Here is a 17,320-nt window from a genome sequence, read left to right on the forward strand (position 1 = left end):
AATCCTGTTTGCCCCTAGCATCCTAAGCTCACTATCTCCTGAAATGGCTTCTAGCTGTTAATATCTCTGAAATTCTTAATCTCTATAAGCTATAGTAAAATACGCTAGCACTACAACATTCCTTAAATTTTTAGCTTCTAACTATTCTTAATTATTCCTAAACCCTAAATTCAGCAAACTTCCTTTGCCATAAACATTTCCCTCACAAATAGGTCTCAGATGACAATCCTTCCCATGGCCTCAAGCTGCAGCCTACATGCTCATCCTGGAACACTCTTTGTAAAGATCCTTGAACAAATGTCAATGGTTAATTTTATGGCTTCTTCTCTGGGCACAACTGCACAAGGCTTTGTGCCTTCTCATCCTCCTCTCAAGGACAATAAGCACCTTAACATTCTTTTCAGTCAACTCAACCGAGGAAATGAAAAAACAGGTCAGAATCACAAGACCTAACTCCTTCATCCCGGGTCCATACCTGTGGGACAAATAGAGGGGTTTGGGGCCGTGCCTCCATTTTGTCAGTAATGCCTAACGCAGCTCCCGACACACGTTTTGTACCCTCTGACCAGAGATTCCCCTTCAGGTAGTTTGTGTTGGTCCACAGCTCGAGAGTGTTTAAGGTGCCCCAGTTGATTCCAGTCTGGATCCCTCACTGAGCATCAGGACTCTGAGTCCTCCCAGTCCTGAGGGCTCAGATCTGGGCTGAGGAGGGGATGCTCTGTTCTGAGTGGGGATGGATCAGGGCCTGCTGTATGACCTGAAGGAGATTGCCTGGTCAGCAGAGGTGCCTCCTGCTGCTGTGTACATGAGGCCTCACCAGGAGGGGAGTGTGATCTGAGGGAAAGTGTGGGAATGTCCCATGTTGGTCTCTCTGCAGGTTTTGACTGTCCTGAGTCCCTCCTGAGACAGTGGCCACAGGGGACTGTCTGTTCCTCATGGTGAGGGCTTCGCTGTGTGTGTGGCTGGGGCTCAGGAAGAGGATGTGTTGACTCTAAGCATTAAACAGCATGTTTTCAACTTTGATAATAGACCTCTGAAGACTCGTGTTGCCTAGGAAGCCCTGAAGTTAAGGAAGAGGAAAGAAAAGGAGTGAGGCATGGCTCTTTCTCAGGTAAGGTCATATTTAGTCTGTCCTTCCTGAAATGCCCTTCTCTGGGCTCGCTAATCATGTCTGACTCTGGAGTGTCCTGTGTGACTCCTGTACACGCACACTCACCTGGGGCCTTCCCTCAGGCCCTGTCATCTCCACTTAGATCCCGTCTCCCCATGACCTGGTGACCTGGCCCTTGTGAGGAGGCTCCCCTGGGCACCATCCTGGGCAGGACTTCTCACCCACGGGCTGGAGATGGGGTCTCAGTGCTGTTGGGCAGCAGGGATTGCTTAGGGCCTATCTGGATGCACTGTCTGCTGTCAACCAGGGTAAGGAAACTGCATGTGGAAGTCAGGTGTGTGCACAGTAGCTGGTCAAATCTGGGAATCAGATCAACTGAGCCTGTCCTTTCCCTTTTGTGTATCTTGACATCCTTGTGAATATACTTTACATATCCATAAAGAATTATGTCTGAGTACTGTGTTCTGTTCAGTTGGTTTATTTGTCTGTTTTTATACCGGTACCACATCACCTTGATTACCTTGTAATAGATGTTGAAATAGAAAGACCTCCATCTTCCTTCTTCAAGAGTTTTGCTGTTTGCTCTTTGAATAGGTCTATGAATTTCACCATGTTTTATTCTGCTTCTATAAAGATTATCTTGGCAGTTTTGATAATGAATTAATTGGTTGATTGATCCTTTGTGTGGTTATTAAAGAATCTTTTTTCATATAGTATGTTTCTTTTGTAATCTTTATGATTTTTACTGATGAAACTTTGTCTTGTGGGAAAGAAGATAAATTTACTTCTTTTTCAATTTGGGGACCTTTGATTTCTTTTTCTCATCTAATTGCTCTAAGGGTTTCAGTGCTTTGTTGAACTGTAGTGCAGACTGTGCATCCTTGCCTTCTTCTTGACCTCAGAGGAAAAGCTTTCATTTTTTTCCCCATTGTTGTGCTCTTTTCATAATGGCATTTATTATGTTGATGTTGGTATAATGTATTGTTTGTAGTTTATTGAGTGTTCCATCTTGAAAGGTTGTCAAAGTTTTGTCGAATGGTTTTTTCCTTCATCGAGATGATCCTGTTTTTTTTTTTCCCCTTTAATCTGTTAATGTAGTGTGTCATATTAATTGATTTTTGTATGTTGACTTCTCCTTGCCTTATATGAATAAAATCCATTTGGTTATGGTGTCAGATCTTTTTATTTATTTATTTAAATTATTTTAATTGAAAGATAATTGCTTTACAGAAGTTGTTGTTTTCTGCCAAATACCAACATGAATCAGACATAGGTATACATATGTGCCCTCCCTCCCATCTTCCTCCCTATCCCACCCTTGTAGGTTGTTAAAGAGACCCTGTTTGAGTTCCCTGAGTCAGTCAGCAAATTCGCATTGGCTCTCTACTTTTATATATGGTAATGTAAGTTTCCATGTTACTCTCTCCATACATCTCACTCACCCTCTCCTTCCTCCCCTCCCCCCCGCATCTGTTCTGTTTCCATTTCTCCAGATCTTTTAAATATGTGTTGAAGTTGGTTTGTAAGTATTTTAATTTTGCATCAGTATTTGTCAGGGGTATTGGTTTCTAGTTTTCCTTTCTTGTGTCTTTGGGAAATCAGCAAACTATTAGAATCATGCTTGCTCCATAGTGGTAATTCTTTTGTAAATGTTTGGTAGGATTTGGTCCTGTATTTTTCTTAGAGGTTTCTGACTACTTTTTAAATCTCTCTAGTTATAATGGGCTTCCTTAGTGACTCAAATCATAAAGAAACTGCCTGCAGTGTGGGAGACCCAGGTTCCATCCCTGGGTTGGAAGATTCCCTGGAGAAAGGAATGGCTGTCTAGTCCAGTATTCTTATCTGGAGAAATTCCATGGACAGAAGAGCCTTGTGGGCTACAATCCATGAGGTCACAAAGAGTCAGACATGACTGAGTGACTAACACTTTCACTTTCAACACTTATCAATTTTTTTATTTCTTAATAAGTAAAATAGTTTGTATGTTTCTGAGAATTTGCCATTATCTCCTATATTCTGTCATTTATTGGCATTATTGGTCATAGTACTTCCTTATCTTTAGAAACTTTCTTTGACCTCAGTTGTATTCACTCCTGTTTCATATCTGTTTTTAGTTACTTGAATCTTTTTTTCTCTTTTCCTTAGTCTAGGTGGGGATTTTCCTATATAGTTTTTTCAAAACATCAACTCTTGGTTTGTTGATTTTTATATTTTTCTACTTTCTGTTGTATCTCTGGTTTAATCTTTCTTATTTACATGTTTCCTTCTGCTAAACGAGTTTAGTTTGTTTTCTGTTTTTTGCTTCCTAAAGGTCTAAAAATAGATTTCAGATATCAGATCTTTTCTGTTTTTTACTGTAAGCATTTAACAGTTCAGACTTTCCTTTTAGTACAGTGCTCTCTGTGTGTTATAAATTTTGTAATGTTTTCTTTTCGTTTTCATCCATGTATTTAAAAATTTCCATGATTTTTTTCTTAGACCCATTTGTGGTGTAAGAGTGAGCTGTTTAATGTCCACATTTGAGGAATTTTCTTTTTTTCTTGTGTTTATTTCGTTGTTGTCAGGGAAGATACTTTCCTGCTATCAGTCTCTTAAGATGGTTAATTTTGGCCTAACATGTGGTCTCTGATAGAGAATGCTTTATGTGTCCTTGAGATACATGTGTTTTATGCTTTTGTTGGGCCATGTGGTCTGTACATGCCTGTTCAATGTTTGCTTCATTTTTCTGAGATATTTAATGTTAGATGTATATATATATTTTACTTGTTACAGCTTTTTGGTAAATTGACCATTTTATCATTATACAATATTTATCTCGTTGCAGTTTTTTTTTTTTTTTTTCCAGTTTATTTTGTCTGATATAACAGTCTCCCCTGCTCTCTGTAGGATGGACTGTCTTTTTCCATCCTTGCACTTTTCACCTTTCCATGTCCTCACAAACATGAGTACTACCTGTTTCACCTCTCTGACAAACTCTGTGTCTCTTGCCCTGGGATTTTCCTCCTGTTACTTCTGGTGGCCCCTGCTCATGTGCATCGTATTGTGGTGAAAGGCCTCCTGGACTGCTCCTTTCATGCCACTGTAATTTCAGAAAGAATGTATTGAATGTTTCCTTCCTCTCATGATGTTTCTTGAGATAGTCTTGCTTAATAACTATATTTTTTTCCATATTCTTTTTTGCCATGATTTTTAATTCTCCAAGAAGTTTTTTTACTTTGCTATTGTGATAATTTTTTTTGTCATAATCTAATGACTCTTCTAATTTCAAATCACTGTTTTATTAATGGAAAAAAAAAGTAAAGAAAGTCTTTGGCTTCTGTTAATGCCTTGCTATGTAAATTTAAATGGATAAAATTTTATTTGTATCTTTGTATATGGTAATTTTATTATGAATTGAGTTCAAGTATTCTTTTTTTTTTTTTTTTTTTACTGTTTTTACCTGTTTTCTCTTGGTAGCCTAGTATAGAATCCTGTTGACAAACTCAACTGAGTACAAAGGATACATTTTTATCATCTCAAAGGTGTTGAAATACATGTAAATAAAAGGATGATATAAAATTGTCCAAAAAATCTGTCAAAAGACAAATCCTCTCGTGTCAGTTAATTTTTTATAGATAAGCATGCATACATGTGCAAGTCTGTGGTTTAGATAGAAGACATCATGATTTAAAAACTACGTATCACCTTTTTTTTTTAAGTTGAAATTATGTTATCAGTATAATCTGTGGCCTTGGAATTTTCTAAACAATCCTGTTAGTGCTTTAAGTAGTAAATTACCAACAGTTGTGTTTCTGTATCCACGTCTATAATGACCTTTCATGCCAGTCCAAATTGTTCACCGTGGACTTTTTTTTTTTTTTCATATTAATACAATATTTATTTGTTTTCCTTCTGTCAAACCCTGAGCCCACCACTTTCCCCAGGCTGCCTGAGGAGTTACAGGAAAGGGAACATACAGGGCAGACAAAGGAGAAAGAACTATGGGAGGTGGAAACAGCTCCTTCATATCGTGAAGAAGATGAGCTAGACCACCATCAGGCAAAAGAGCCCCATGGCCTTTGAGGGCCAAGCCCATGGCATAGAAGAGCTATTGTTTGAGAGAAGGGTTCCTGGCATAACAGTGATGAAGTTCCCGAACACAGTCCCACTTCCAGGCCTGGAGCCAGCCACCCTTGCTGTGGCAGCTCCAGCTTCAGGGAACTTGGCTGCTGTGTCAAAGTCCTTTGATATGGCACTGGTTAGGAAGCTGAGGCTAGGAATAAGTGAGATGGTCGGGGGACCTGGGGCTGCCAAGCTGCTGTGGCTCTCATCGGTCAGTATCTCCAGTCCTTCACCACCACTGTGGACAGTGATCACTCAACAGGGAGGAGGTTCTCCTGATCAGGGAGGGGGTAGAGACTAATTTGGCGCAGGTGTCCATTTTCAAGGGATGAAGGCCTAAGGCCTGAGAGCTGCTCCCCTTGCAGAGAAGACAGAGGGGCAGGGAGGAGGCTCACCTTGGACTTCTTTCAAGTTTTCTTTAGAAGCCCTCTGTCAAAGGACTTATAATGTTCTCTGTATTACTTAACTGTTAGATGTTTAAGCTTCAGTTGCTGAGCCCAAGCTTTTGAGTTCAGGTGCTTCATGTAACATTTCTTACCTTCTTGATCTGAGTCGAGTTTCTCAGAGTGTCTGTGACACAGGTTTTCTTCTGTAAGGTGGGAACAGATCATTGTTTAATGAGCTATTACATTGATGACAGATTCTTGCCTGTACAGTACTTATTTAATGTTTAGAGTAGTATTACAGTAATTTAGAGCAACAGGAAGCCTTCAGACACTTTTGGTCCTTGCTGCTGTTATCAACATCATAACTGAAAATTTTGACCTTTCCATTAAAAGTGCTGTGGATCTCATCATCTCTGAAGACACCACTCATGCTGTACCTCATCTAGATAATGAATTGCACTCACTGGGTAGAACATAATATCTGACACTTCTGTATAGCCACAACAGTTTTGAGCTTTATTTATTTCATGGATTTTGAACAATGATGAAAAATCCATATTAATTGGAGGATCTCATAAGGTCTTAGGGAAAAGCATAAGAAATTAAAATTAGAGATCCATAATTTCTCCAGGTACCCCTGCATGGATCTGTTAGAACACATACTTGAACGAAGTCAATCCTTAGCCCTTACTACCCTTTCTCTTTTGCATGAAAATGAGAACTTTTCATGGCCCTTTTGGTGACGTGTGGTTTCATTTCAGGAACGACTGACCTGTGAGGATGTGGCCATCGAATTCACTCACGAGGAGTGGGTATTTCTGGACCCTGCTCAGAGGGCCTTATACAGGGACGTGATGCTGGAGACCTATAGGAACCTGCTATCTGTGGGTGAGGATGACTTCCTTCCCGAGCTGCCCTTGGGTATCTGCATTTTCCCTGTGTGCCCCCTTGGGAGGCCCTGATGTCTTTCATCTGAGAGTTCTGGTGACTGGGGCATGACACAGCTTCACAAGGTTAAACTGACCCTCTTCAGATGCTGTGTCTGTTTCATGTCATGTCTGAGGTTGTCCCAGAGCTTAATCATGTACAAAGCTCACTGGCAAGTGTTAAAAAAAATACCAAAAAACCCGATTTCCTATTTTCTACCTTTTGACTTTTGGCTCAGTGTTTTAAAAAATCCACAGCACTTTAGATTTCTCTCTTCTGATAACGCTGAATATCTATTTGTTTGTTTTTGCTTGCTTGTTTACTTTTTTTTTTTTGCTGTGCCATTCTGCATGTGGGATCTTAGTTCCCTGACGAAGGATGAAACCTGCACCCCCTGCATTGGAAATGCAGAGTCTAAACCACTGGATCACCAGGGGAGTCCCAGAATTTCTGTTTCTGATCTGAATAGTATTTCAACATTGGAGCAGGAGAAAAAGCTCTGGACAGTGGGGAGTGATGTAAAAGTAGCCAAAAATACAATGTATAAAGAAAAACGAGTATTTCAAAAGGGCTGTTTTTTTCTGTTTAGGAGTGGGACAAGTTGGTGGATTGGATCCTCTGTGGTTGTTACTTAGGAAAATGTAAGGAGAGTGGATAGAGAGATCGTCTTTTTGATCCTAGATCCTACGAGGGGAGCATATGTGAATCTCGCAGGCTCTTAGCTTGCCACCTGTAGGTTGAGAGCATGGTCACATCTCAAGATGCTGTGATGTCTGACGTTCATGTTGTATTATTTTTACTCTTGTACTGCCCTACCCAGTCTAGGAATGTGAACTGTTCCTGATGTTACATTCTCCTTACTTTGTATCCTTTTTCCTCTTAAATTTCTTTGAAATATATTCCTGAGGGTCTGAAATTTTATCTAGTTTCCTTGCTGTGATAATCCACCTATGTTTAATTGGCAACCTCTGGTGAGTCTCTGTGGAGTGGATTTACTAGGTAACAGAAAACTGTGATGGAGACACTATCCCTAATGTTATTTTCTTGCTCTGTACAAAGTCACCACTTGAAGCTATCCAGTAGAGTGGTCAGTATGTTCTAGGATTATGAGAGAGAAAGTATCACGAGAGCCCGATACATCTTTCCAGGTTATTTTATGGCTTTGAAGACTCTGTCAAGGGCACCGTGACAGTGTTGTTCATGTGTATCAAGGACCATATATTTTAGCCTCTGTAAATGGTATGGGAATTTATCCCAGGACAGCTTTGTCCAAGTTCACATTCTCATATCTATGAGGCTATTGGCTGCACTGTTGTTCTGGGCATTGTAGGTATTTTTTATTTTATCATTAAGTTCAAATTTCTGTATTACTCTTAATGTTTCTGTTTTGTATTTGCAATGCGTTGGATGGTTGATTGGGAAATGGTCCCTATGGTGGAACTGGTGATCAGTCCCTCTTAAAATTCTTTATATATTCTTTGTACTCATTTACTATCAGATGTATGACTTCCACATATTTTCTCTTTTACTGTTGATTGTCTTTTCAAACTCACTGCACTTTAATGCACAGTAGTTTATAATTTTGATATAGTTCAATTTATTGATATCTGGTTTTATTTTGTGGCCTGTGCTTTTGGTGTTATATCTGGTAAATCATTTGTGGGTCCAATTTCCAGAAACATTTCCTGCATGTTTACTTCCAGGAGTTTTATACATTTGGGACTTAGGTTTAGGTCTTTGAACCATTTTGAGTTCATTTTTGTCTATAGTGTAAGATAATGTTCCAAGTAAATTCTTTTGCTGGTGGGTATTCAGTTTGTCACCATGTCTTGTTTCATAGACTGCTTCCCCTATTTAGTAGTTTTTACACCCTTGCAAAACATCTTTTGAACATTTGCACAAGAGGTGTTTTTGTTTTTGTTTTAACCATTCTTTTTAGGTATGATGCTGCTGCTGCTGCTAAGTCGCTTCAGTCATGGGTGCCTCTGTGCAACCCCACAGACGGCAGCCCACCAGGCTCCTCTGTCCCTGGGATTCTCTAGGCAAAAACACTGGCATGGGTTGCCATTTCCTTCTCCAATGCATGCATGCATGTACACCAAGTCACTTCAGCCATGTCCGACTCTGTGCGACCCCATAGATGGCAGCCCACCAGGCTCCTCTGTCCCTGGGATTCTCCAGGCAAGCGTACTGGAGTGGGCTGCCATTTCCTTCTCCAGTTTTTAAGTATAGTTAATTTACAATGTTGTGTTTCAGGTATACAGCAGTTTACAAGATACTCAATATATTTCCCTGAGCCATTATATCGTAGGTTCTTGTTGTTTATCTATTTTGTATATATATTAGTTTGTATATATTTAGACTCCTAATTTATCTCTCCCTTTCCTGCCCCCATCACCATCCTGTACTATCCCATTTGGTAACCATAACTTTGTTTTTTATGCTGGTGAGTTTATTTTTTGAATAAGTTCATTTGTATCATTTATTTCAGTTCAACATATAATATCCCATGATATTTGTCTTTCTCTGTCTGATATCCATTAGAATAATCTCTAAGTCTGTCTATATTGCTGCAAAAGGCATTACTTCATTGTGTTTTATGCGGTGGAGGTGGCAACCCACTCCAGTGTTCTTGCCTGGAGAATTTCATGGACAGGGGAGTCTGGCAGGCTGCAGGCCATGGGGTCTTAAAGAGTTGGACATGGCTGAGCTACTTTCACTTCACAATATTCCCTTGTATATATGTACCACATATTCTTTATCCCTTTGTCTGTCAGTGAACATTTAGGTTGCTGCCATGTTTTGGCTGGTATAAATAGTGCTGCTAACAACATTGGGGTGCATGTATCATTTTGAATTAGTTTTCATCCTTTCTGGATACATGCCCAGGATTGGAATTGCTGGTTCATGTGATAGCTCTATTTTTAGTTCTTTATGGAACCTCCATGCTGTTCTCCAAAGTGGCAGTACCAATATATGTTCCTTCCAACAGTGTAGGAGGGTTCTGTTTTCTCCACACCCTCTCAAGCATTTATTGTTTGTAGACTTTTTGATGGTGGTCATTCTGACCAGCGTGAGGTGATACGTTTTTGTAAACATCTTTTCAGGCGACTGGTGGCCATCTGTTTGTCTCCTTTGGAGAAATATCTGTTTTGATCTTCTGCCCATTTTTTGATTGGGTTATTTGTTTATTTTGATATCAAGCTGTATGAACTGTTTGTATATTTTGGAAATAAATCCCTTGTAGGTATCATTATTTGCATATATAGTCTGCTAGTCCAAAAGTTGAATTTTTGTTCTTTTTTCGGTTTCCTTTGCTTTGCAAAAAGGTTTTAAATTTAATTAGGTCTCATTCGTTTGATTTTGCTTTTATTACCATGACTCTAAGAGATAGATCCAAAAAAAATTTGCTGACATTTATGTCAGTGTTTTGCATTTGTTTTCCACTATGAATTTTATAGTATCTGGCCTTGCATTTAGATGTTTAACACATTTTGAGTTTATTTTTGTATGTGGTGTTAGAGAATGTTATAATTTCATTCTTTTTCATGTAACTATCCATTTATGCCAGCATCACTTATTGAAGAGACTTCTTCATTCTATATTCTTTCCTCCTTTGTTACAGAATAATTGACACTAAGTAAATTAGTTTATTTCTGGGTTTTCTCTCCTGTTCTACCGATCTGTGTTTCTGTTTTGTGCCATCATCATACCACTTCCCTGGTGGCTCAGACGGTAAAGCCATCTGCCTACAATGCAGGAGACCCAGGTCCAGGTTCAGTCCCTGGGTCAGGAAGATCTGCTGGAGAAGGAAATGGCAACCCACTTCAGTATTCTTACCTGGAGAACCCCATGGACAGAGGAACCTGGTAGGCTACAGTCGATGGGATCACAAAGAGTTGGACACGACTGAGTGACTTCACTTTCACTTTGTTGACTGTCAGTTTGTAGCATAGTCTGAACTCAGGGAACATGATTCCTCCAGCTCTGTTCTTTGTCAAGATCATTTTAGATATCAAAGTCTTTTGTATTTTGGTACAAATTAAGTTTTTCTTTGTTTTATGAAATATGTCATTGTTAATTTGATAAAGGTTGCACTGAAAATGTTGATTGCCTTGGATAGTATGGTCATTTTGACAGTGTTATTTCTTATGTATATGTTTGTGCCATCTGTTTGTGTCATCTTTGGTATCAGTCATCAGCATCTTATAGTTTTATGAGTACAGTTCTTTTGACTTCCTAGGTAGGTTTATTCCTTAGAATTTTATTCTTTTCTATGAGATGGTGAATGGGATTGTTTGATTAATTTCACTTTCTGATATATCATTATTAGTGTATAGAAATGCAGCAGTTTTCTATATATTTTGTATCCAGCAAGTTGACTCATTGATGAGGTCTAGTAGTCATCCGGTGGCATCTTCGGGATTTTCTGTCTGTAGCATCATAGTGACAGTTTTACTTCTTTTTAAATTTTTTTAACTTGAATTCCTTTTGTTTCTTTTTCTTTTCTGATTGTTGTGGCTAGGACTTCCAAAAATATGTTCAATAAAAGTGGCAATAATGAACATTCTTGTCTTATTCATGTTGTTAAGGGGAATAATTTCAGTGTTTCCCTGTTGAGTATGATGTTAGCTGTGTGTTTGACATATACAGTCTTAATTATGTTGAGGTGGGGTCCATCTGTGCTGACTTTCTGAAGGGTTTTTTATCATAAATGGCACTTGAATTTTGTCAGAACCTTTTCTGCATCTATTGATGATCATATGGTTTTTAGTCTTCAACTGTTAATGTGGTGTATCATAGTGATTAACTTGTGGATACTGAGAAATCTTGCATCCCTGCAATAAATCCCACTTGATCATGGTATGATCCTTTTGTGTATTAGTAACTGTTTGAATCTGCTCTTTTGAACTCAGGGAAGGTCTAGGAGAATAAAGCCTTTTTCTACGAAAAAGAGTTGGGTGCCTCAGAAAGGCTTTTGTAACTGGGAAGGTCTTCCAGAGTCAGTTTCAGTCCCTCCTTTTCTTTGATACTCCTCGATCTGGAGATGAACATGTGTGGAAGAAGAAATGAAATAAATGTCCAATAGAGAGGTTAATCATACTTGACAGAGGAACCCAGATTTAGATAGCCTTTTCCTGGATTTTCCTTCTGATTTCTGCTACTAAGATTCTTACACAATATCCTGAAATATTGTGTATGTTTTTCTTGAATATAAGCATTCCATTGTAACTTACAAAATTCACAGTTGGATACATTCCATTGTAAATAGTATAACAGGTATTATCCTGCTTTCTCCATATATCACAGTCATTTTTAAAAATGTCTCTGTTTCTGTCCCATACCCATAGTATAAAACCCATAAACTTACTCAACCAGTTCTTTTCTTTTAAGATCAGTATATTAGTTTGTGCTCTCAGTTATTTTCCCAAAGACATGCAGTCACAAGCTGATATCTGACATAAACCTGTGTACCCTATGCTCCACGCAGGCCCTTTCTTTGTCCTGACCATTTGTCACAGAGTACCTTGATATGGATGGAAACATTGTTCTTACCTATCACATCCCTCCATGTTCTACATACTCTCACTGTAAAGATAATATCTGGTCATTTATTGAACAAGTTTCTCAGGACATGACCTAAATCACTCTGTGCATCCATGATAACTCACAACCCATTTTGAGATGGGATGGTTGAATAATAGTTAAACAGACTACTTCTGACTTGTATCTTCCTTGACATTTTCTTTCTAAGTTCCTTGTATGTTTTTTTTTTTTTCTTTTTTTTAATATTTTCTAGTCTATTCATTCTGTGGGTCGTCATGTTTACAAATAAGTTTTCTCAGTCTGTAGGTTCAGATTCATATCCTGGTTCTCTTACCACTTAGTGCGCCAATTGGGTGTGTCTCCTGCTCTGATTAGAGAAAAACATGTTATTTTACCTCAAGCCTTTTAAAGCAAATTAGTGCTGTCAGTAGTACATGTTTTATAGTAAATACTCAAAATGTATTTTTGTTTAAAAACGGTAATATCTATATTCTGTCATGTTCTTTATGATACGACTTTATCTATATTTTATCTTTTTAAATTTTTATTTATTTTTTAATCGAAGGATAATGGCTTTACAGAATTTTGTTTTCTGTCAAACCTCAACTACATTATATCTTGTATGCTTTTCACTTGCAACATTTTTCAGCAATATTGTGTCTGATCCTAGTCAATAAATACACAAAGCACTCTTTATTATATTTTGGTGCCATTAAACTAGGTAATTAAGAATAGTGCATGGCTAGACATCAGTCTTCCTTGATGGCTCAGTGGTAAAGAATTCACCTGCTAATGCAGAAGATGCAGGTTTGATCCCTGAGTCAGGAAGATCCCGTGGAGAAGGAAATGGCAACCCACTCCACTATTCTTGCCTGGGAAATCCCATGGACAGAGGAGTCCGGTGAGCTACAGTCCATGGGTCGCAAAGAGTCAAACACGACTGAGCGACTGAACAACAACAACATAGGTAGGGATTGCTTTGTTTATTGGCTGTAAGAAAACTGGTGAATATTTTACGTCTTAATTTATGTATCATTTACAGATGATGGTCTTTTAGCGTGTATTCTGCAATACAGCTGACACATAACTACTTGTTAACATTGTAAAATGCCTTTTCTTTTTGGGTACGTAGTTCTATAGCAGATTTAGAAAACTACGTTGTTTCCAAAAAATTGTTTTAGTCATATTCTTCATTTTCTCATTTGTTTTTAATTGTAAACAACCAATTATGAATAGTTATTAATTGGGTAAGCTTCAATTAGAATTATTTACTGTTATAATATATAATATTGTGTTTAGAATTTATTTATGTATAGTAAGTATGGAGAATACAGTGATAGTGTAATATTTTTCTTTTCAATTTGAGACAACTATTGATTGATACCTTCCTAAGGGTCCTGGTAGAAAAATACTCTGTTTTTGAGAGTTGGCGTAAGATTGTCCAATGTGAGTGTGTTTGGCATATGGTTTTTAAAACTAGGCTACCTTAAAGGTGAATTTATACTATGCTTTCTTAAGTTAAGAATTCTATTCCTTTAGTGTTTCTAAAACTTAAGGTCATCATTGTGGTGTTTCATAACTTGGCACAAGTATTACTTTTGGTATAATATATATTCAACATGAAACATTTATTTTTGAATTATTGTGAGCAGGATACCTATGATTCTTTTTATCTTGTAGATATCTCTCCTACACATGTGATCAAGCATTTACAACTGGAAGCGAACAGTGATAAACTAGAAACATTCCAAACATTGATGCTGGGAAGACCTGAAAGCTGTGAAATCAAACATTTTCATCTTTGGCAAAGTGAGGAAAATATGTGTGACTTTGAGTGTCAGGGGAGAGATGACAGAAGCAATTACAAAGGGACATCTGTAAGCCTTAATGGAAATGTGCCTGATGGAAGAGATTTGCATGATAGAAAGGATGCAGGAATCAAGCCCTTTGGAAACAGGTTTGGATTTAACTTTCAAGATAAACTGCAGATATTTCAAACTGGCAGGATAATTTCTGAATATAATGAAGTTGAGAGGTCTGTCAACAACAGTTTCTTATTTAAACCACTTCAAAGAATTCCTCCTTGTGTCCAAACCAGTGTTTCTAATATATATGGGAATGATTTTATGAATCCTTCAGTAATAACACAAGAACTCAAAGCACACAAGGAAAATCCTTACAAATGTGATGAGTGTGGCAAGGCTTTTAGTCACAGCTCACACCTCAGGAGACATAAGAAAATTCATACAGGAAATAAATTATTTAAATGTGATATATGTGGCAAAGTCTTCAGCAGAAATTCAAACCTTGCTGTTCATCAGACAGTTCATACTGACGAGAAACCTTACAAATGTGATGAGTGTGGCAAGGCCTTTCGTGTAAAGTCATCACTTCTAAGTCATCAGACAGTCCATACTGGTGAGAAACCTTACAAATGTAATGACTGTGGCAAGGCCTTTCGTGTAAAGTCATCACTTTTAAGTCATCAGACAATTCATACTGGCGAGAAACCTTACAAATGTGATGAGTGTGGCAAGGCCTTTCGTGTAAAGTCAATCCTTTTAAGTCATCAGACAGTTCATACTGGAGAGAAACTTTACAAATGTGATGAGTGTGGCAAGGCCTTTCGTGTAAAGTCATCACTTCTAAGTCATCAGACAGTCCATACTGGAGAGAAACTTTACAAATGTGATGAGTGTGGCAAGGCCTTTCGTGTAAAGTCATCACTTCTAAGTCATCAGACAGTCCATACTGGTGAGAAACCTTACAAATGTAATGACTGTGGCAAGGCCTTTCGTGTAAAGTCATCACTTTTAAGTCATCAGACAATTCATACTGGCGAGAAACCTTACAAATGTGATGAGTGTGGCAAAGCCTTTCATGTAAAGTCAATCCTTTTAAGTCATCAGACAGTTCATACTGGAGAGAAACTTTACAAATGTGATGAGTGTGGCAAGGCCTTTCGTGTAAAGTTATCACTTTTAAGTCATCAGACACTCCATACTGGTCAGAAACCTTACAAATGTGATGAGTGTGGCAAGGCCTTTCCTGTAAAGTCAACCCTTTCAAAGCATCAGGCAATTCATACTGGTGAGAAACCTTACAAATGTGATGAGTGTGGCAAGGCCTTTCCTGTAAAGTCAACCCTTTTAAGGCATCAGACAGTTCATAGTGGTGAGAAACCTTACAAATGTGATGAATGCGGCAAGGCCTTTCCTGTAAAGTCAACCCTTTCACAGCATCAGACAATTCATACTGGTGAGAAACCTTACAAATGTGATGAGTGTGGCAAGGCCTTTCGTTTAAAGTCAGTCCTTTTAAAGCATCAGACAATTCATACTGGACAGAAACCTTACAAATGTGACGAGTGTGGCAAGGCCTTTCGTGTAAAGTCAACCGTTTTAAGTCATCAGGCAGTTCATACTGGTGAGAAACCTTACAAATGTGATGAGTGTGGAAGAGTCTTCCGTAAAAAACCACAGCTTCAACGTCACTGCAGAATTCATACTGGAGAGAGACCTTTTAGATGTAATGAATGTGGCAAGTTCTTCAGTCAAAATTCACACCTTAAAAGACATCGGAGAATACATATAGAGAAACCTTTCAAATGTTTTGAGTGTGGAAAATCCTTTACTCAGGTCACAGCACTCACTAAACATCAGAAAATCCATACATAAGAGAAACTTATGTGAATGTGGTATATAGTAGAAGTCTTCAAACTTCAAAGTTGAAAATGCACACCCTACTGTTGGTCAGAGAATTCATACTACTGAGAAACCATACAAATATCGTGAGTGTGGCGACATCTTAGGCTTCATGAGAAAATTCATACTGCTTAGAAGCCAGATATATATGTATTGATTAGTCAGGTCTTTAGAACATGAATTCATTCTAGAAAGATTACTCACTGATTTCATAAATGTTAAAAAAAGAAAGAAAACCCTATCCTCACATCTCACATCTCACCAGTAGTATCAGAGTATGTATCCTGGAGAAAACACACAGCAATGGAGCCATACTTCCCAGACTCAGTGGTTGTGGCAAATCCTTTACCTTTTTCACTCTATGTATTCTCTGATGACTTTAGTTCAGGTACTCAGCAACTGCAGTAAGTCCAGATTTGAAGAGAAGCTACAGAGATCTTTTTGTGTAAAAGAAACCCGAATTCTAACTCAGCAAAGATGATTCTTTGGGACAGTAGTCCACCATTTTTTGGTCTCCTGGCTTTCTGAATAAAGTCACTATTCCTTACCCAACAAGTAGTCTCTCAGTTTATTGGCCTGTTGTGTGCTGAGCTCTATGAGCTTGGCTTTGGTAATACATTGATCAAATGCATTTGCCATATGCGTTTCATGATGGTCTCTGGGAAGGAATCAGTGAGATGAAGGGGCCGACTTCATTAGATACAATTCATTCACATCCACGTTTCTGGAAAAACACACAGCCTGAATTACAAAATTCAATAGTGTGTGTGAATTAGCAACAGGGAGGGCAGAAAATAATGTAAAACTAGGACATGACTCCTCATGGTCAGTAGGATCAGGAAGCCCTTCCGTACATAGTCCAGCCTGTTATAAAACATAATGTTCTACCAACTGACCTTGAACAGACTAGGCAAGATGTTAAAAGGACTGGGCTTTTTGTAGGAGAGGGACAGTTACCAGGGACTGATGGTGTGCTAGGAACAATGCATAGGAAAAGGGTCATGTTCTCCATTGGATAGAAATAACTGTTGTATATATGATTAAAGAAGAGTTACTCTTATTTGTGGAATTTGAAGACAGAACTGTCACGATCTTTGTAGACCGACCGGGACCTGGGGACTGGAGTTGATGAGAAGAAGGAAGCAGGGGACCCAAGTCTCGAGTGAAACAAGGGTGCTTTATTTGCAGAAACGCATGTTTATGTATCTTTATACAAGGCAGCTTTAGGCAGTAAAAAATTGAGCGAAAACAAAGCCAAGCAAATAATAATCTTGAAAGGGCCAGAAAGCATTCCATATCTTGAGTAAGAGAGGCATAACTGAATAGATTACCTTTAAGTAAAAGGTCACTGAAGAGAATCCAAGCAGATGCTCTTTCTCATGACTTCAGTCCTGAGAACTGCGTGCAGCTTTGCTCATTCCTGTTCTCCAGGAACTGATAAGGAATAGAGTCCTTGAGAAATGGCTCACAAAAGAAGAAAATATCATGTTGGATCGTTTAAAGTTGAATGTCCCCTGATAGTTCCCCCCTTTTTATTTTTTCAT

At 38.4% G+C, this 17,320-nt stretch overlaps 1 protein-coding gene and 1 pseudogene across 1 annotated transcript in view; one reads left to right on the forward strand and one right to left on the reverse strand.

Moving 5' to 3' along the window:
- LOC147354439 (uncharacterized) overlaps window positions 1-15,631 on the forward strand; it is a 31,953-nt gene extending 16,322 nt beyond the window's left edge. Inside the window, 4 exon segments of the mRNA XM_086354078.1 lie at window positions 1,030-1,111; window positions 6,360-6,486; window positions 13,753-15,395; window positions 15,398-15,631. Of these exon segments, the coding sequence (XP_086210204.1) occupies window positions 1,097-1,111; window positions 6,360-6,486; window positions 13,753-15,395; window positions 15,398-15,436 (1,824 nt within the window). The 5' untranslated portion in view covers window positions 1,030-1,096 and the 3' untranslated portion in view covers window positions 15,437-15,631.
- On the reverse strand, window positions 5,135-5,690 carry LOC147354440 (ATP synthase F(0) complex subunit C2, mitochondrial pseudogene; annotated as a pseudogene).
- Window positions 15,632-17,320: the final 1,689 nt, after the last annotated feature.

Source organism: Bos grunniens, chromosome 18 (assembly GCF_055505025.1).
Source record: "Bos grunniens cultivar Pamir isolate PY7600 chromosome 18, Bosgru_T2T1.0, whole genome shotgun sequence".
Classification (NCBI taxonomy): Eukaryota; Metazoa; Chordata; class Mammalia; order Artiodactyla; family Bovidae; genus Bos; species Bos grunniens.